Genomic DNA, 17,152 nt, shown 5'->3' on the forward strand with positions numbered 1-17,152 from the left:
GACTTTTCTCAGTTCATGGGCAGTTATTTTGCGCCTTGGTTTTTCCACACGCTTCTTGCGACCCTGTTGACTATTTTGAATGAAACGCTTGATTGTTCGATGATCACGCTTCAGAAGCTTTGCAATTTTGAGACTGCTGCATCCCTCTGCAAGATATCTCACTATTTTTGACTTTTCTGAGCCTGTCAAGTCCTTCTTTTGACCCATTTTGCCAAAGGAAAGGACGTTGCCTAATAATTATGCACACCTGATATAGGGTGTTGATGTCATTAGACCACACCCCTTCTCATTACAGAGATGCACATCACCTAATATGCTTAATTGGTAGTAGGCTTTCGAGCCTATACAGCTTGGAGTAAGACAACATGCATGAAGAGGATGATGTGGACAAAATACTCATTTGCCTAATAATTCTGCACTCCCTGTATAATGTTAGCAGTGTGTCAGCCCTCATACCAAACTTCTGAACTCCTTTACTTAGCTCTAATCTATTCCAGGCACCGTCAAAGGTCCCATTCCCAGCTGTCCAGAATCCTTGTATCCTTGTCTTCTTCAATGACTTGTATATAGAAGGGAAGGTGTGAGACACCTTGTCTCTTAAGTTTGAAGTCTGAGCCAACTGTGGTTTCAGATGTGGTTGCTATTCTTAGAATGCTTGATATTTACTGAAGGTCACTTGAGGAGGTGTTGAGCATTGGTCCCTGCCTCCATATGTCCCCTTGTATTACCCTTTCTCCTTGCCTTCAGTTAGACAATAAAGGAGTTAGTGTTTGGTGTCTTTGCAGTCAGTTCTAGAAGACTTCTGTACATTAAAAAATATGTCTGTTGCTGAAGACTGAATTTCTGTTGAACAGATGAACTTTGCAAGGTATGGTTGAACTTCATCAATCTTTATATAATGTATTTGTTTTATATTTACTGTACAGTTAATGCCTATAAATATAAATACCATATACATTTTTCTATTTCTATTCTATTCTGTTTAGCAGATTAGCATTACTGTTGTTCTAATATCTGTTGTAAATCCAAGGTTTTCTTTATACACAGTAATGTGGAAAAGTTTTTGAACTACGCCTCGTTTCTTTATATTTTGCATCCAAGAAGCAGGAATTTCTTGATAATGTGTATTTTTTGTCAGAATGTTGCATGAATTTGCATGAAATTTTCTTACCCTTTCCTTCCTTCAAAGGTTTTCTTTTAATGGGAAAACCAGAGGAATGAGACAAACTCGGGAATTGCATGTCACTACGTAAGGTGAGTTCTTGAGAGAATTGCTGTTTGGATTTTTATAAGAGGTCACAAATCAGACACTTAACTATACCAATGTAGATATGTGCATATGAGAAAGTCTTGATTATATGGTTGAATTACGCAGTGGCTAAAAGGCCAGACTACTGTCTATATCAGTGGTCATTATTATAAGTTACCCTTGTAAGTAGGACAAATTCTAAATAACATGGTCTCTTTGCAATAAAGAGCTTAAGCTAATTAGAAATCTGCTGGAAGTGCTGAGGGTGCTGTGGCGCTGTGGGGTATTGTAGGGAACCTCTGTCTACAACTACTAATTGAAAGATAACATTTTAATTTTGTTTTTTCAATGAAAATAGTGAATTTTAAGTTGCTTAGGTTCATTCGTGTTTCTAACTATAGTGTAGTTACCAAACTTTTTGTAAACAGGCATGCTGTCACACATGAAAATGGATATGGAAATTTCAGATTAATCAATTAATCCATGAAAAAGGGCGCAAGTTATCAGATGATCAGAATCAACTGACGTAATCGTGTGTATTGTGCTTATAGTTACACGATGAATTCAAAAATATCTTGGCTGTTTCATTTGCTGTTCAGAGGAGCAGGGAGCTAAACTTTATAGTGTTTGGATGCACAGGGCATGATGAGAAGTTCATCAGTGTGTGACTGCTGAGTGAAGAAACACTTTGTGCATTGTGCTCTGCTACCATACTGTCTGCCCTAGCTTTGCCTGTATCCATGATAAGCCATGTTCTGATCATCAAGATATTTTGTCAATCTTCCCATGAGCTAGGTGCCATAGTCACTTTGTGTATTTACCCAGTATTTTCTGTATTAATTTTCTCTGATGATTATCCTTTAGTATTTGACCATGATAAAACTGTATTATTGTCATCAGTGTTTTTACTACTGTATTTTACATCATTAGGACACAAAACATGCAAAAAAAAAAAAATCCAAAACATGCACAACCAATATACATTTCAAAGAATGTATCAATTCTATATATCTCTTTCCTGGATGGGTGGTGTAGCACCTCTTACATAAAACAATGTTTTCACTAGTTAATTAGGTGGGAAAACTCAGCCACCATCCATTGTCTAGAAACAATGTATTCAAAAGACAGCATAGGTCCAGCCAGACTTTAGCCAATCTATCATGAGAAACACTGACACACAAACAAACACCCCATAAAGCTGTTTAACATGAAGCTGCCTATTTCGACTAGTGAGGAAGTTTGATGTAATTATATAACTTTTTTCTTTTCTTTTTTTCATATAACCTTTTTTATCAACTGTTTTCACTCCTCCATTAAGAAATTAATGATTATTTATTAATTAACTTATATATGAAAGATACAACTAGTTTCACATTTTGGACAGAGAGGACAGATGGTTTGAAAGAGGAGTGAAAGAAGTCCACTGTGAACGAACATCCTTGAACAGAGACGGTGTCTGCCAGCTATAATCCAGTTTTGAGATCCCTTCCCAGACGCCTTAACGCCCACTCACATCCTGGCCCATCCTGATTAGGTAGAGGATCAATAGGGGGTCCACGACCCTCTTGGTGACACTCCCATAAGGCTTAGAATATGGGACTCTCCACCATTTGCTCTTAGAACTGAAGAAGCTTGTCAGATGAAACTTAACCCTCCTGCCATCCTTTAAAAAACTCACACCCATCACCCTAGGGACCATTCTCAGCCACGCCATAAAAAGACCATATATCCATATTTTATTCCACTTTAAATTAGCCAACCTTGTAAAACTACTTCTCCCTGAAATATTCATGTAAAGTTTTAATTATATTTTCGTTGCTTTAACCCTTCAAATCCCAGTGTTATTACATGAGCGCCCTGTGTTATAAGCCCCAAAAACCAAAAAACGAAACTAAATATTTCCACAAAAAACCAGTTGAAGTAATATGTGATTGTCATTATAAGTAGGCCTTTAGATGGACCAAAGATTGGCACCAACATACATTTTGACCTGCCATTATTTTTTTTGCATTTTTTTTGCAATTTAAAAATTAAAACTTCAAGGCCCTGAGTCTTCATTGACATCCAAGAAAAGAAGAAAAAATAAAATCATATGATGATAATTTGGGGTTGAAAAATAGCGTTTATAATGGAAGTCAATGGGCAGAAAATGGTCCCCAGGGTGATGGGTGTGGGGATTTCTGCTGCTCAGCCATTTTAGGCTGATTTAAGGAATTCACACTGGAATATTAACATTGACAGGTAAAAACTATCCTGTGGCAAGTTTGGTTATATTCCACTGAACACAGTGGAAATGGCAGCCATTTAACACATAGCAGTGGCACAAAAAGGTCCCAAGAAGGCAGGAAGGTTAAAGAAGTCCAGACACTTTTCTTTCCAAGCTCCTTAGAATACAGCTGGGTCATAATGTATTTTTTGTTCTGTGATCAAAAACTCTAAATCAATCTTCGAGTCTGTAGATTGTCTCACATGATATCCACTCTGCTTTTTTAATAACCATTTAATAGCCATTTTCACACGTGTGATACATTTTCTTGATTCCAAATTATTTGAGAAAAGTGTATGCAGTATCATGTTATATTCAAGCTGTACTTACATTTTACAGTTTAATTTTTTAGTTATATTTCTTATATGTAATATTAATTAATAGGACTGCCACTAATAAGCAACAAAAAAAAGTCAAGACACAGTTTCAGATGCAGATTCATTTTATTCTACTGACCAACCAACATGCATAGGGAGACACCGTTACTAATACATCCGATGTCTCAGAAACAGGGATTCAGACCATGTGTTTTACTCCTCATCATGACCTTTCTGGAAACAGAGACACAAACAAGAGAGAATGAAATATTGTTAAGTATTATTGGACATATTAATGGTTCACTTTAATGTGACAAAACTGAAAACTTTCAAGTGTTGTAGATTCAATTTTGGACATATTTGTAAAATTAACTTTTAAATATGCAGTTATATGCAAACTGTAAAATGCATCTGTGGATTCTGATGGTAAATGAAATCTTTATAAAATTCCTAAAACAGATACATGCGATGTGTCATTATACAGATACTGACCTTTGACCCTGCGTCACGGCTTTTGACACGTAGTTTGTTGACCTGGGACTCGGCAATGTCAGCTCTTTCCTCAGCTTCGTCGAGCTCATGTTGAAGTTTGCGGAACTTGGTAAGATTACTGTTGGCCTGTTCCTCCTGTAGAACAGAAGCACAATATCCTTAAGATGACCTGCTGTATATTTTCTATATTTCTATATGATTAATAGGCGAGTAGAAATGATGAACAGGTGCAATGCTTTTTTAGTGTGTAAAATGTAAATGCAAAGACTACTTACAGCTTCCTCAGCAGCTTTCTTGTAGGATTTCACCTTTAGCTGCAACTTGTCCACCAGATCTTGCAGACGGGTAAGATTCTTACGATCCTCTTCTGTCTGGAAGCAAACAAGAAAAAAATTGTATTTCTCTGAGTCAAAGTAAATATGAATTTAATTTTTACTGTTTCTTCCCTCATTCTCTAAGGTGACTCAAAAATACCTGATACGTCAGCTCTTTAATCCGTCTCTCATATTTTCGTATTCCCTTGACGGCATCACTTGATTTCCTTTGTTCAACTTCAACTTCACTCTCCAATTCTCTGATCTGTTGAACAAAAAGATTACTTATAACATACTAAATATTTTCCTTGTTTGATGATTTGGTAATTTATTATATCGATTTGACTTCATTAACACGATTTTGACTTACCCTGGCCTCGAGCTTCTGAATCTGCTTCTTGCCTCCCTTCATGGCGATCTGCTCAGCTTCATCCAGGCGGTGCTGCAGGTCTTTGATGGTTTGCTCCATGTTCTTCTTCATTCGCTCCAGATGAGCGCTGGTGTCCTGCTCTTTCTTCAGCTCCTCTGCCATCATGGCAGCATCAGTGATGGCCTTCTTGGCCTTCTCCTCTGCATTCCTGCACTCCTGCACTGACTCCTCCACTTCAGTTTGAAGCTGGGATGTATCAGCCTCCAGCTTCTTCTTTTGGTTTATCAGGCTGGTGTTCTGGTGTTCAGATGAAAAATATGATTTTTTAAATTCCTGAGTATATTTTCAATAGATAGTTTCTGTATCAAGTCTTCTCCAGTCTTACCTGTGAGTGCAGTAGCTGCACTCTCTCACTGACATCTAGCAGCTCTTGCTCTGCAAGTTTGCGGCTTCTCTCCGTTTGATCCAGAGCTGCTCTCAGCTCCTCCACTTCAGCCTGAAGAAGGTTGTTGCGTCGCTCAACAATGACAATGTTTTCCTTCATATCATCACTGGCTCGCAGAGAGTCGTCCAGCTGAAGTTGAGTGTCCTTGAAGATAAAAACCCCCAAAATTTTAACTGATGTTTCACTTTGGTTTTGATTTTTGTTTCAAAGAAGTAGAACTGCTTGTTTATTCAGACCTTCAGATGGGCATGGACGGCCTTAAGTTGTTTCTGGGCCTCAGCTGCCTGCCTGTTAGCCTGGCTTAGCTGGATCTCCATCTCATTGAGGTCTCCCTCCATCTTCTTTTTCAGACGCAGGGCCTCGTTCCTGCTGCGAGTCTCAGCCTCCAGAGAGCTTTGAAGAGTATCCACAGTTCGCTGGTGGTTTCTTTTCGATTGCTCCATTTCTTCATCTTTCTCAGCTAGCTTGCGCTCAATGTCAGCCTTTACTTGGTTAAACTCAAGTTGGGCTCTGAGAATCTTCCCTTCCTCATGCTCCAGTGTGGCCTGTCACAAATAGAAATTAGACACAATGACTACATAACTTGTAATGAATTAATCCTCACAACCTAAAATCTTTCAAATTTGAAAAAGGCCAGTATGCAGCAGCTTACCTCTGCTTCCTCCAGAGCTGTCTGTATCTCAGACTTCTCTTGTTCCAACTGCTTTCGAATCTTCTCAAGCTCATGAATATTCTTTCCACCTTCGCTAATTTGTTCAGTGAGGTCAGATATTTCCTCTGAGGGCATATTGTAAAAAATAAATGCCGTTATACTGTGAACAAACTGTTCATGTATGATTTTAATGGGTAATTATGTCACCTTGTAAGTTCTTGTTCTCTCTCTTCATGGTCTCCAAATGTTCAAGAGATTCTTCATAGGAGTTCTTCAGTTTGAAGAGCTCAGTGCTCAGAGACCTGGCATCTTTCTGAGAGCTCTCCAGCTCTGTTTGAGACTCCTCGTACTTCTGTTTCCACTCTGCCAAGACCTACAAGAAAGTTTTCATTTTAGATAAAAGATTGACCTTCCGCTTCAGTGAAATAATAAGTGCCGGATGAAAACCTTGTCAAAGTTTCTTTGTTTCTTGTCCAGAGCAGCGGCAGCAGCATTAGACCTCTCTACATCCACCATGAGATCTTCAATCTCATTCTGCAGCCTGTGTTTGGTCTTCTCCAGAGAGGAACATTTAGCATTCACTGCTTCAACAGCCTCCTCAGCCTCCTGCAGACGCTGAGCCAGCTTCTTTCTAGGTGATGAAAATATGTATTTGTGGTTAAACGCTCTTTACCTTTGCTGAGTTAGTGGACTTAGTGTATTTGGCTTACTTGGCCTCTTCTAGTTCTTCGGTCCTCTGGATGGCATCAGTTTCATACTTGGTTCTCCACTGAGCCACCTCAGAGTTGGCCTTGGACATGCTACGTTGCAGTTCAGCTTTAGCCTCCTGCTCCTCCTCATACTGCTCCCTGAGCAGGTCACAGTCATGGCGAGCAGACTGCACTGCATGGGCTAATGCGTTCTTGGCCTAAAAGAAAGTGTATCTTTATTAACTGGGTGTACCAATGGTCTCTACCTAATGAGGTTACACTGATGATTATTTGCTACCTTGACTTCTTCCTCCAGTTGTCTTTTCAGGTCTTCAATTTGCTGAGTGTACGACTGTTTTCCTCTCGTGAGTTGAGACACCAGAGAATCCTTTTCCTCAAGCTGCCTCGAAAGTTCACCTTATTTAAGCATAACATTCAATTCAGTACCGCACACTGGCACAACTAAAATATGCTGTTCAGGTCTAATGCATACCGTTCTCAGTTTGAAGCTTTGCTTTCTGCATGGTGAAGTCATTGATGGCACGCTGTCCCTCTTCTGATTTTGTTTTATATTCATTCATCTGGTCTTCCAGAGACCTGCACATTTTCTCCAAGTTGTTCTGTGAACAAAAAGCAGTAGATGGCCAATCATGTACACAATTATAAAATTAATGTTTGATTTGGCAATGAGAACAATCCCTAATACCTGAAAGTAACTTACCTTTGCCTTGACAATTTGTTCCATATTGGAGACCACATCATCCAGCTCCAGTCTGAGCTCACTCTTCTCCTTCTCCAGTTTCTGCTTGACTCTCTGCAGGTTGTCAATCTGCTCTCCCAGCTCAGCAACACTGTCGGCTTGTTTCTTCCTGAGTGTGGCAGTAGTGGCTTCGTGGTGCAGAGTGGCCTCTTCGAGGTCTCTGCGCAGTTTCTGGAACTCGGCCTCCCTCTTCTTGTTCATCTCAATCTGGGCAGCTGTGGCTCCTCCAGCCTCCTCCAACCTCTCACTGATCTCCTCCAGCTCTCTGGCCAGGTCAGCTCTCTGCTTCTCCACCTTGGCTCGAGCAGCTCTCTCTGCTTCTAGCTCTTCCTCCAGCTCCTCAATACGAGCCTAGATCGGAGTCAAAAGCAAACCTTGACATTTAATTTTACTCCTCCAAACCATATGTTTTTCTTTTTCTTTTTCATGGGTCTTGTTTGATTCGTTACCTGCAACTCCTTCAGTTTTTTCTGGAGCTGGGCACTCATCACCTGCTCATCCTCAACTTTACCATTCAGCTGACTGATTTCAAAATCTTTCCTTTGGATATAAAATAAAAAGGTTTCACTTGAGGCACAATCGAAAGTGTGTTTTTATTGCTTCATTGTAAACCTGCCCATCTCATCTTACTTTTTCAGCCTCTCTTCGAGCTGCTGCTTATCATTTTCTAGGTCCATGATACTTTCTTGAGCTAACTTGAGGTCTCCTTCAAGCTTCCTCTTTGCTCGCTCAAGGTCCATACGGACTTTCTTTTCTTGCTCTAAAGACCCCTCAAGCTGTGGGGGAAAATAAATATTATTACAATGGTACTGATATATTAAAATTATTATTCATTAACTACCAAAGTCAGTCTATGTTCTTACATCATCCACTTGCTGCTCCAGCTTAGTCTTGGCCTTAGTTAGAGAGTTGACTTTGTCTTCCTCACTCTGCAGGTCGTCCAGAGTTTGCTGATGAGCTTCCTGTAAAGCTTTCTTTTCCTTGGTCAGCTTGGCAATGATTTCATCCAATGCAGCCATTTCCTCAGTCAAGTTTTTTACCTATAGCCAGAATAGAGGTTCAGTTTAGTAACAGATTAATTTCACAATGACAGTCATTAATAGGTTTGTTGTACCTTGTTCTCAGTGGCATGCTTCTCCTTCTCCACTTTAGCTAGAGTTAACTCTAAGTCATCGATGTCTTTCTTCAGCTCGGAGCACTCGTCCTCCAGCTTCCTCTTCTTAGCAGTCAGTTCTGCATTCATCTCCTCCTCATCCTCCAGCCTCTCTGTCAGCTCTTTGATTTTGGCCTCCAGCTGAATTTTGCTCTTGATCAGCCCCTCACATCTTTCTTCAGCATCGCCTAGATTGTCTTGCTCCTGAAGACAAAAAGTATGACATACGCATTAAGCCGACAAACACACACAATACATGTGATGTTGATATTTGTTGTCATACTGTAAGAAACTATCCTTTAACATACAGCCTGAACTTGGAGCTGCAGGTCGTTCTTTTCTTGGAGAAGAGTGACCGTTTTCTCTTCCAGTTCTTTCCTGCGGGCTTCTGATTTTGCATAAGCCTCTTTCAGTTTGGCAAACTCTTCCTTCATGTTGGCCATCTCTTTCTCAGTCTCTGCTGACTTCAGCAGAGGTTTGATCTTGAAGAACATTTTCATCCAGGGCCAATTTTTGACCCCCATGAAGGCACGGATGTTCCACTGGATCACAAGAAGAGCATCCCTGCAGACAACAGATAATCAGTGTTTGTAAAACTCCACCCACCGTTAATCCTTCATTAAAAATATGTTTTTAATATATTTAACCAAACCCTCACAACATTCTCCTATGCATGTATCTAATGACAGTTGCCGTATTTTGTGTCCATAAGTCCATGAACATATTGCATTTTGATATTTTGTTCGGTGATAAAATATGGTTCAGTGGAAAATATGTCTTGTATACTGGACAGATGATAAATTTTAATGATGCAAATCTGTTTTGACATTGTGCTGCACAACATAAACTGAGTTGGCTAACAGAATTTGACCAAGCTTTGATAAATTACCTGCGTTCAACAATCTTCTGGAATTCAACTCTTGCCAGAAGGCCTCTTGATCGAGCTTGGATGCCAGTGATGATTAGGGCTAATCTGTCATCTCTCATCTCCTCTAGCTGGCCCAACAGCCCAGCCTTGAAAAACACCTTTTACAGCAACACATAGCAGAGTCAGTAACAGCTTGTTTCTGTTCAAAGTGTTCTATAAGTATGCAAATACTGACCTTGGTGTGTCCCAGTTTGTACTGGTTGTGGTCTAAATCTAAAGAACCCAAAAGTTTTTCAGCAGCCTTCTTGTTGTCAATGAACTGTCCCTCGGGAATGGCGTTAGGGTTCAAAATACGGTACCTTTGTTAGAAAAACAACAGATGAAAGAGTTGTTTCTTTTCAAGTACTTACTAATATGGATGGATTGATACTAATATGCATTTGTTTTAAGAGAACTTAAACCTCTGCTTGAAATCTCCATAGAGGATCCTGTTGGGGAAACCCTTTCTGCAGATCCTGATGCCTTCCAGCACACCGTTACAGCGTAGCTGGTGCATCACCAGAGGGTTCTCCATGGCCCCTGGAGTCTTGGTCTCGTTGGGGATGATGCAGCGTACAAAGTGAGGGTGAGTCGACCTCAAGTTGGTCATCAGCTTGTTCAGGTTCTCCTGAAAGTTTTTCATATGTAAATTGTTGCTATTGCTTTTGACACCAAGTACAGTAAGTACGTAAGTTTCCTTTTGGGTGTTTACAAAGTAGTTGCCATAGTCAATTTTAGTCAGATTGTTGACCTTTCTAATGCAGCTCATAAAGGGTTTGTGTCGCCTGATTAATTTCAGTGTCTATAACTTCAAAACTGGGCAAATCAGAACAAAGTTTTGAACCTCTATCAAACTAATGAGAAATTCTTGCTGAAGTCATGATGTATAACTCAGTACAATCTCTCCTTTACATTAAAAAATAAAAACATATCTCACCCTGTGCAAAGCTGATACAGTTTGGAAGGAAGAACCTTTCTTCTTGGTTCCACCTTTGCCCTTCCCACCTTCCTGAGCTAAAAAAAAATTAATGTCGAACTTTATTGAGAGAACCAACAGATCACAACAGATTTTTAAGGCATTTCAAATCTGTAGAAAAATTGATTACAATACTGTTGTTGTTGTTGTTGTAAATTATTATTGACTTCTAATTTTCACTATGGGATGTCAAAATACCTGAATCAGCTCCTGCATATCCGGCAAAAAGCACGCCTAAAAGCTTAAGGTTAGACTTCTGGAAAAGACCAACAACAGTCTCATTCAGAGGATCCTTGTTCTTCACCAACCAGTTGTTGATATTGTAATCAACAGTTCCAGCGTAGTGCACAAGGGAAAAATGAGCCTCTGGTTTTCCTTTGACAACTCTGGGCTTCTGGAAATTGTTAGATTTTCCCAGGTGGTTGTCATAGAGCTTAGCTTTAAAGGTGGCATCACTGGCTTTGGGGAACATGCACTCCTCTTCAAGGATGGACATGATACCCATGGGCTAAGATAAATATAATGAAGAAAAACAATTTTCATGACAAAAATGTTAACATACATTTTAGTTTTAAGAATAACATGCACAAACAGTGGGATAAAAATAGAAATTTTTTATATAGTCCAGTGTCACACCTTTTCAATCAGGTCGATACAGGCCTGCAGATCCATACCAAAATCAATGAACTCCCAATCGATGCCCTCTTTCTTGTACTCTTCCTGCTCCAGTACAAACATGTGGTGGTTGAAAAACTGTTGCAGTTTTTCATTGGTGAAGTTGATGCACATCTGCTCAAAGGTGTTGAACTGAAATGAAATGGACCACAGTATGTTCATGATTTAAAATGCATCCTTACATTAGGGACAACCATTTATAAGATTATAAGAACTTATTTTTCCAAACTCACATCAAAGATCTCAAATCCAGCAATGTCAAGCACCCCAATAAAATACTGGCGGGGCTGTTTGGTGTCCAGGGACTGGTTGATTCTCACCACCATCCACAGAAACATCTTCTCATATACTGACTTAGCCAGTGCACCGATAGCGTAGTACACCTTAGAACGGAAATATGTGATTCAAAATAAATGGTGCGTTTTCATTAAATCAAAGCCTGACAAAATTCCCTGTAACTCTGTACCTGGGCGACATTCTGTCCTTTGGTGACCCACTCGTTTCCTACTTTGACTCTTGGGTGACAGAGACCTTTGATGAGGTCAGCAGAGTTCAGGCCCATCAGATATGCAACTTTGTCAGCATCTGAGAAATAGTGACAGTGATACATTTTTTGCATATTTTATTTTGCACAGTTTAAGATGTTCTGACAAAAATAACATCATCCATTCACATTCAGTATTTTTTTTACTTTAAATTGTACTTTAACTGTTCTCCCCCAGAGCTGTCTGTTTTTCTGGTGGATAGTGGCTCTCACCATGGCTTCTTGCAGTTCCAAAGCCTAAGAAATTGATTTTTAACCCTTTGCAGACTGATAGATGTCGCCTGTTGTAGAGGGTTTTTTTTACATTGTTGTATCCTTCACTTTGTTAGGTTCCATTTAGCTTCTATTTAAGTGATTCCTTGATTCATCAGGTCTGGCATTAGTCAGGCGTCAGAGTGCCTAGTTATTTGAATATAATCTATTATGTTATAATTATATTCACCTTCAGTACCATCGGCCTCTGCCTGCTCTTCTCTCTGCTTCTGTTTAAACTTCATGTTGCCATAGTGCATGATTGCACCAGTAAGCTTGTAAATACTGTTCTTCTCTTCTTGAGTGAAGCCCAGAACATCAAAGGCTTCCTGACGAAAATCAAAAACATTAATTTTACTATTTTCTTTTTTGTTTTATTAAATGAATTTTCGACTAAAATTGCTGCAGTGAATCTGAGATTCAACTCACATCAGTGGCCATCAGCTCTTCAGAATCATTGATAGAGGCTACTGTTGTCTCTCCTTGGGAGATGAAGGCGTAGTCATAAGGGTTGTTGGTGATGAGCAGCATCTCTAAAATTAAATAGAAAATGTTTATTTCACTATGAAATGTATGATTGAGTACAAATCAAACACCTGTCCTGTACTCATCCTTACCTAGAAGTTCAGGCTTTATCTGAGACAGGATCTGGTAGAAAATGTGGTAGTCCCTCTCAGCTTTGAGCTGGAAGGTCACACGAGACTTTTCCAAAAGGTCTGAATGAGTTATTATAAATGGTATGAAAGTGTGACACACAGTAACAAATTTAATAGAGTTTTTCAAATGTTTAATTATGAAATAATACTCCAGTTTTAAACAGGCTTTGCATGGTTAAAGCACTCTTGGTTCATATTTCCAGAGGCCTCCAACCAAACAAAAATGGCTCAGAAAATGGATACATGGATTATCTTAATTTTACTTACAGGTCTCGATGTCAGCCGAGGCCAGCTTTCCTCGGTTGTCAAAATGAATACGGATGAATTTACCCTGGGAGGAAAATGTGTGTTCACTTGTATTTTTGGAATAAGAAGTAACTTCATTTATGAATGTAAACAAGTAGTCTGACATCAGCCAGATACAGACACTCACAAATCTGGAGGAGTTGTCATTCCTGATGGTTTTGGCATTGCCAAAGGCCTCTAGAGCGGGGTTAGCCTGGATGATTTGATCTTCAAGGGTTCCCTGATTTAGTTAAACAAAAAAGAACCTTGAAAAACAGCAATATTATGACTATATTTTGTTTGTCGAACATTAAGAAAATCTTGTCTCGTAAGAACCTTCTTCTCTGCAGCTGAATCTTTCTTCCCACTTGGGACAGCAGCAATGCTGGCAAAGTACTGAATGACACGCTTGGTGTTGACAGTCTTTCCAGCTCCAGATTCTCCACTGAGTAGAAAAAGACATACATTTCAAGACCAAGAAGTATAACTCTTAACTGCTGAAAAAAGACCCTTGTTGGTAAAGTTACTTACGTGATAAGGATTGACTGGTTTTCTCTGTCTGTCAGCAAGAGAATATCAGAAAATCAGGGAAAATGCGACGATGTCCAAACAAAATGTCAATCAAGATGAATGCTAAAAGGGATATTTGTACCTGCCAGCATGTACTGGTAGGCATTGTCAGAGATGGAGAAGATATGAGGAGGAGCTTCAGTCCTCTTCTTTCCTCTGTAGGCAACGACCACCTCCTGATTGTAGACTGGCAGCCACTTGTAGGGATTGACAGTCACACAGAACAACCCAGAGTAGGTCTGTCATGTAAAGAGAGGGATATTAAATTTTGTTTCAGATGCGAAAATGTTATTTCACTAAAGATAACTTTCAAGTTTGGTAACTCACGTAGATCATCCACGCTGCGTAACGCTCTTTGAGGTTAAACAGCACAGCTGGTTCATGGAGGAAGGTGAACATCGCCATGTCTTCAATTTTATCAAACTTAGGCGGGTTCTGAGGGTGCACATCGCACTCCTTCACTGTGACGGTCTGCAAAAAGAAGTACCAGGTATTGCACAAAGCTAAAAACTAAAATACATTTGAATGGAACTGATATGATGAATATACCTTTCCAAATTCAGTGTCGACGGTGGCTTTGTCGCCATCGCGGCTAGTGATTGTTGCTTTAACGTACTCAACTTCAGGGTCAGGAACGAAACACTGTTTTTTCATGTCAAATGGGCGAGTCTGGGCCTCCAGACGCTCCTTATCTGACTTTCTCAGGTAAGGAGCCGCCGCCCCAAACTCTTTCATGGCAGCATCCCCCATTTTTCAACCTTTAAAAAAATGTCTATTAAATGTAAATAAGCATAAGCATATATTAACCAAATTCATGTAAGACCCAGGAAAAATGCACACAAAGCAGGTTTAGTAACAGAGACAGTAAAAGAATTTCTAAAAACAACAAAAAATATTTATATTCTTGTATATCAAGCATTTCCGGTAACTTTTAGTATGCAGAAGGCTCAAATTAACGTGTTATGCAGCAGGTCTTTGCATGAGACACAACTACTAAAGGTGTTTGAGGTGTTTGGGTATTTAAGACCAGCAACCCCAAACAGACATAATTGCAACAAAAATGCCCATTCTTTTCTGACACACACATGCACCAATAGAAAAATGCATTTAAGTTAACTGATTCAGAAATTCAAGAAGTGTAGCTTTAAATTTTACCTTAGGCGTTTCACTCCACAGGAAGTAACGATTTGTGCTATTCATATGAAGCACACAGAAAGGAACCAAAGATCACATATAACATCACAAATTCATTAGACATTTGACAGCAAGGTTCACAGAAACAGGAGTCCTGTCACTCAAATCAATTGCTAACCTATTACAAAATATAGCTAGCAGCAGAAATTTTAATATAATTAAAACTTTTATACCTGCGTGGGTGTTCTCTTACCTCTGACTGTCAACCTTAAGAGAAATGACTGATCCAGTGGCTGACCAGGCTACCTCTCCATTAATAAAGGTTGTAGGTCAACCAAATATGGGAATGAATATCAGAGAAATGGCATCCAGGTTGTCTATCACAAAAAGCATTCTCCAAATTGGGTAGAGCCTGGAGCAGCTATTTGCTGCTCTCACCTTGTGAGCAACAGAGTAATGCACCCACATGGGCATGACAAAGAAGGGTGAAGGAGGAGGTGGGGGAGGCTAGGGCAGATGGTAGTCTGTCTGTCTGTCTGTCTGTCTGTCTGTCTGTCTATCTATCTATCTATCTATCTATCTATCTATCTATCTATCTATCTATCTATCTATCTATCATCGTCTGTCTAATTCTAAGTATCAGTATCTAATTAATTATTTGTAAGTAGGTTTAAAACAAATGGTAAGCCAAAACACCATGAGATAGAGATTCAGATATTTTAACCAGGGTTTCTATTTTAGGGAACAATAATTAGGCCGATTTTTTTTTCGGGATGAAAAAAAAAAGGATATTTGTTAATTAGAAGGTAGAGCCACCATGTCATAGGCTTTTGCACTCTGTCGTCTGTTCAACATATGAATACAGTAGGCTAGGATTTGTGTCACTTTAAGCATCTTGACATCTAAAGTTCAACAATAGTCTGTAAAGCAATAGGGTGTAAAATACATTTCAAGAGGAAGAATAAAGAGCAGCTGTTGTCTACAGAGAGGCAAGACAAGGCCAAGGTCGCAGCTGTGAAGTCCCTTTCTTATCACTCACCACTATTCTCAATTAGATCGACACCCTTAGTTTAACCCTGGTCACTCTGCATTCTTTACTTTTCTTTACCAACAATAGATGTGTTCAGATGCAATGCAATCCAACCCAAGTTCATGTTTTATGAAAAAAGGGAATCAAAGGGCTGTAAGTTTTGTACCAAATTAATATTAACAAAATTATAACTCCTCTATTTTACTAAAGAGCATCTGTAATATGATTCTTCTTTTAGCTTCCGTTATCTTTCTGCAGTTCAAGCAAGCATATGAATGGTTCACTGCAACTTTCATGTGTTGTGTTTGTGGGGTCTTCACTCAGCAATATGAGTAGTATAATTGTGTTGCTATGCTAAAATTTGCAGTAAGTCATATTTAATTGATCAAGGAGCATGACCTCCCTAATAGTGTGTCACATGTAATACATGTGTGTATGTTCTATGTTACTGTAACTCGTCATCAGCTGTTTCTGAACAGAGAAGAAAAATCTTGGTCCGTTCAGCAGATCAATAGCACAATAGTATATAAAATGGGTATTTGTTGTACTTGCATGTACATCTCTTGGGTCTTACAAATAACGTTGCCTTCCCCTTTCCTCTACACAGTTTTAATAGACAAAATGATTTCTGGTGGAAGAGCAGTGGGAGTTTTCCTGATGCTGGACTTTATTTCTTGGTTATTGTTGTTATATTATTATTATTGTTATTGTAAAATTATTCATATTGTGTTTCAACTCTGTCTCTATGATAAAGAGACAGAGATATAAGGAAATACACACATATGTGAACGTTTAATTTCATTTTTGTATTGATTGATTCATTTTGCAAAAAGTTTTAGCCCAACATAAATTAAGAGCTCTACATGCAAAGTGTTCTTAATTTTAGAGGTCATAACTCTTCTCACAAGAATGCAAATTATTTTTGTCTTTCTCCAGATGAAGCAAACCTTTTATTTCATTTAGTTTTCTATTAAATAAATGACCTTTTGCCACTAGAACAAAAGACGAGAGGGCACAAATGACCCCTGACTATGTAGCTATATACTTCAACCTGCTATCAGATGTGACATGCAGCTAGTGCACTTGGCTGGCTTCTGTTGACATGGAATTGTTTTCTTCCCTTTATCCTTGAGCACAAAGATAACTTGTGAAATTCCTGTTGGCTGCCTTTGAGGGCTTGGCGGTTCAGAGTATAGCTTGGGGACAGCTTGTGACGCAAGTAGTTGAGATTGGTTTGTATTTCTTCTTTGACCAGCAGCAACAGGTGATAACCTCAAGGGAACATAACAATATACTATAGCTAGTATATATACTATAGCTAGCGTATTGTGGGATAATATATCATTTATATAAAGCAATATACTATAATTAATATATACTATAATTAATCTACGTTCAGTGCAAAATGCATGAACA

The 17,152-nt window shown here is 39.1% G+C and overlaps 1 protein-coding gene and 1 long non-coding RNA gene across 2 annotated transcripts in view; one reads left to right on the forward strand and one right to left on the reverse strand.

The window, feature by feature from the left end:
- Nucleotides 1-735: 735 nt before the first annotated feature.
- Nucleotides 736-17,152, forward strand: part of LOC308412696 — a 38,260-nt gene continuing 21,843 nt past the window's right edge. Inside the window, exons 1-4 of the long non-coding RNA XR_013974613.1 lie at nt 736-868; nt 1,190-1,254; nt 4,317-4,433; nt 10,058-10,200. This is a non-coding gene — a long non-coding RNA (uncharacterized lncRNA). The remainder of the gene's footprint in view (nt 869-1,189; nt 1,255-4,316; nt 4,434-10,057; nt 10,201-17,152) is intronic.
- LOC308412691 (myosin-7-like) lies at nt 3,947-15,148 on the reverse strand. The gene is made up of 39 exons (XM_080907217.1): nt 14,960-15,148; nt 14,728-14,764; nt 14,122-14,330; nt 13,900-14,043; nt 13,655-13,811; nt 13,534-13,561; nt 13,339-13,447; nt 13,151-13,243; nt 12,985-13,048; nt 12,679-12,777; nt 12,491-12,594; nt 12,252-12,390; nt 11,732-11,850; nt 11,499-11,648; nt 11,227-11,397; nt 10,789-11,098; nt 10,552-10,628; nt 10,037-10,242; nt 9,811-9,934; nt 9,597-9,733; nt 9,016-9,271; nt 8,669-8,911; nt 8,418-8,594; nt 8,185-8,330; nt 8,004-8,094; nt 7,516-7,905; nt 7,288-7,414; nt 7,093-7,211; nt 6,816-7,012; nt 6,553-6,736; nt 6,313-6,478; nt 6,106-6,230; nt 5,690-5,998; nt 5,394-5,597; nt 5,009-5,305; nt 4,799-4,903; nt 4,600-4,695; nt 4,325-4,459; nt 3,947-4,066 (listed from the first exon to the last, which is right to left on the reverse strand). The coding sequence occupies exons 3-39, from the start codon at nt 14,320-14,322 to the stop codon at nt 4,046-4,048; spliced, it is 5,820 nt and encodes a 1,939-aa protein (XP_080763343.1). The 5' UTR covers nt 14,323-14,330; nt 14,728-14,764; nt 14,960-15,148; the 3' UTR covers nt 3,947-4,045.

The sequence above is a fragment of the Rhamphochromis sp. 'chilingali' genome, assembly GCF_963969265.1.
Source record: "Rhamphochromis sp. 'chilingali' genome assembly, chromosome: 16".
Classification (NCBI taxonomy): Eukaryota; Metazoa; Chordata; class Actinopteri; order Cichliformes; family Cichlidae; genus Rhamphochromis; species Rhamphochromis sp. 'chilingali'.

Bases quoted from the DNA above. Each gene is read 5' to 3' on its own strand.
- LOC308412691 (XM_080907217.1), bottom strand. From the start codon at position 14,322: ATGGGGGATGCTGCCATGAAAGAGTTTGGGGCGGCGGCTCCTTACCTG. The intron at 12,391-12,490 runs GTGAGTTGAATC...GATTTTCGTCAG, and splicing joins AAGAGCTGATGGCCACTGAT to GAAGCCTTTGATGTTCTGGG. The intron at 11,099-11,226 runs GTGTGACACTGG...TATTTATCTTAG, and splicing joins GTATCGACCTGATTGAAAAG to CCCATGGGTATCATGTCCAT.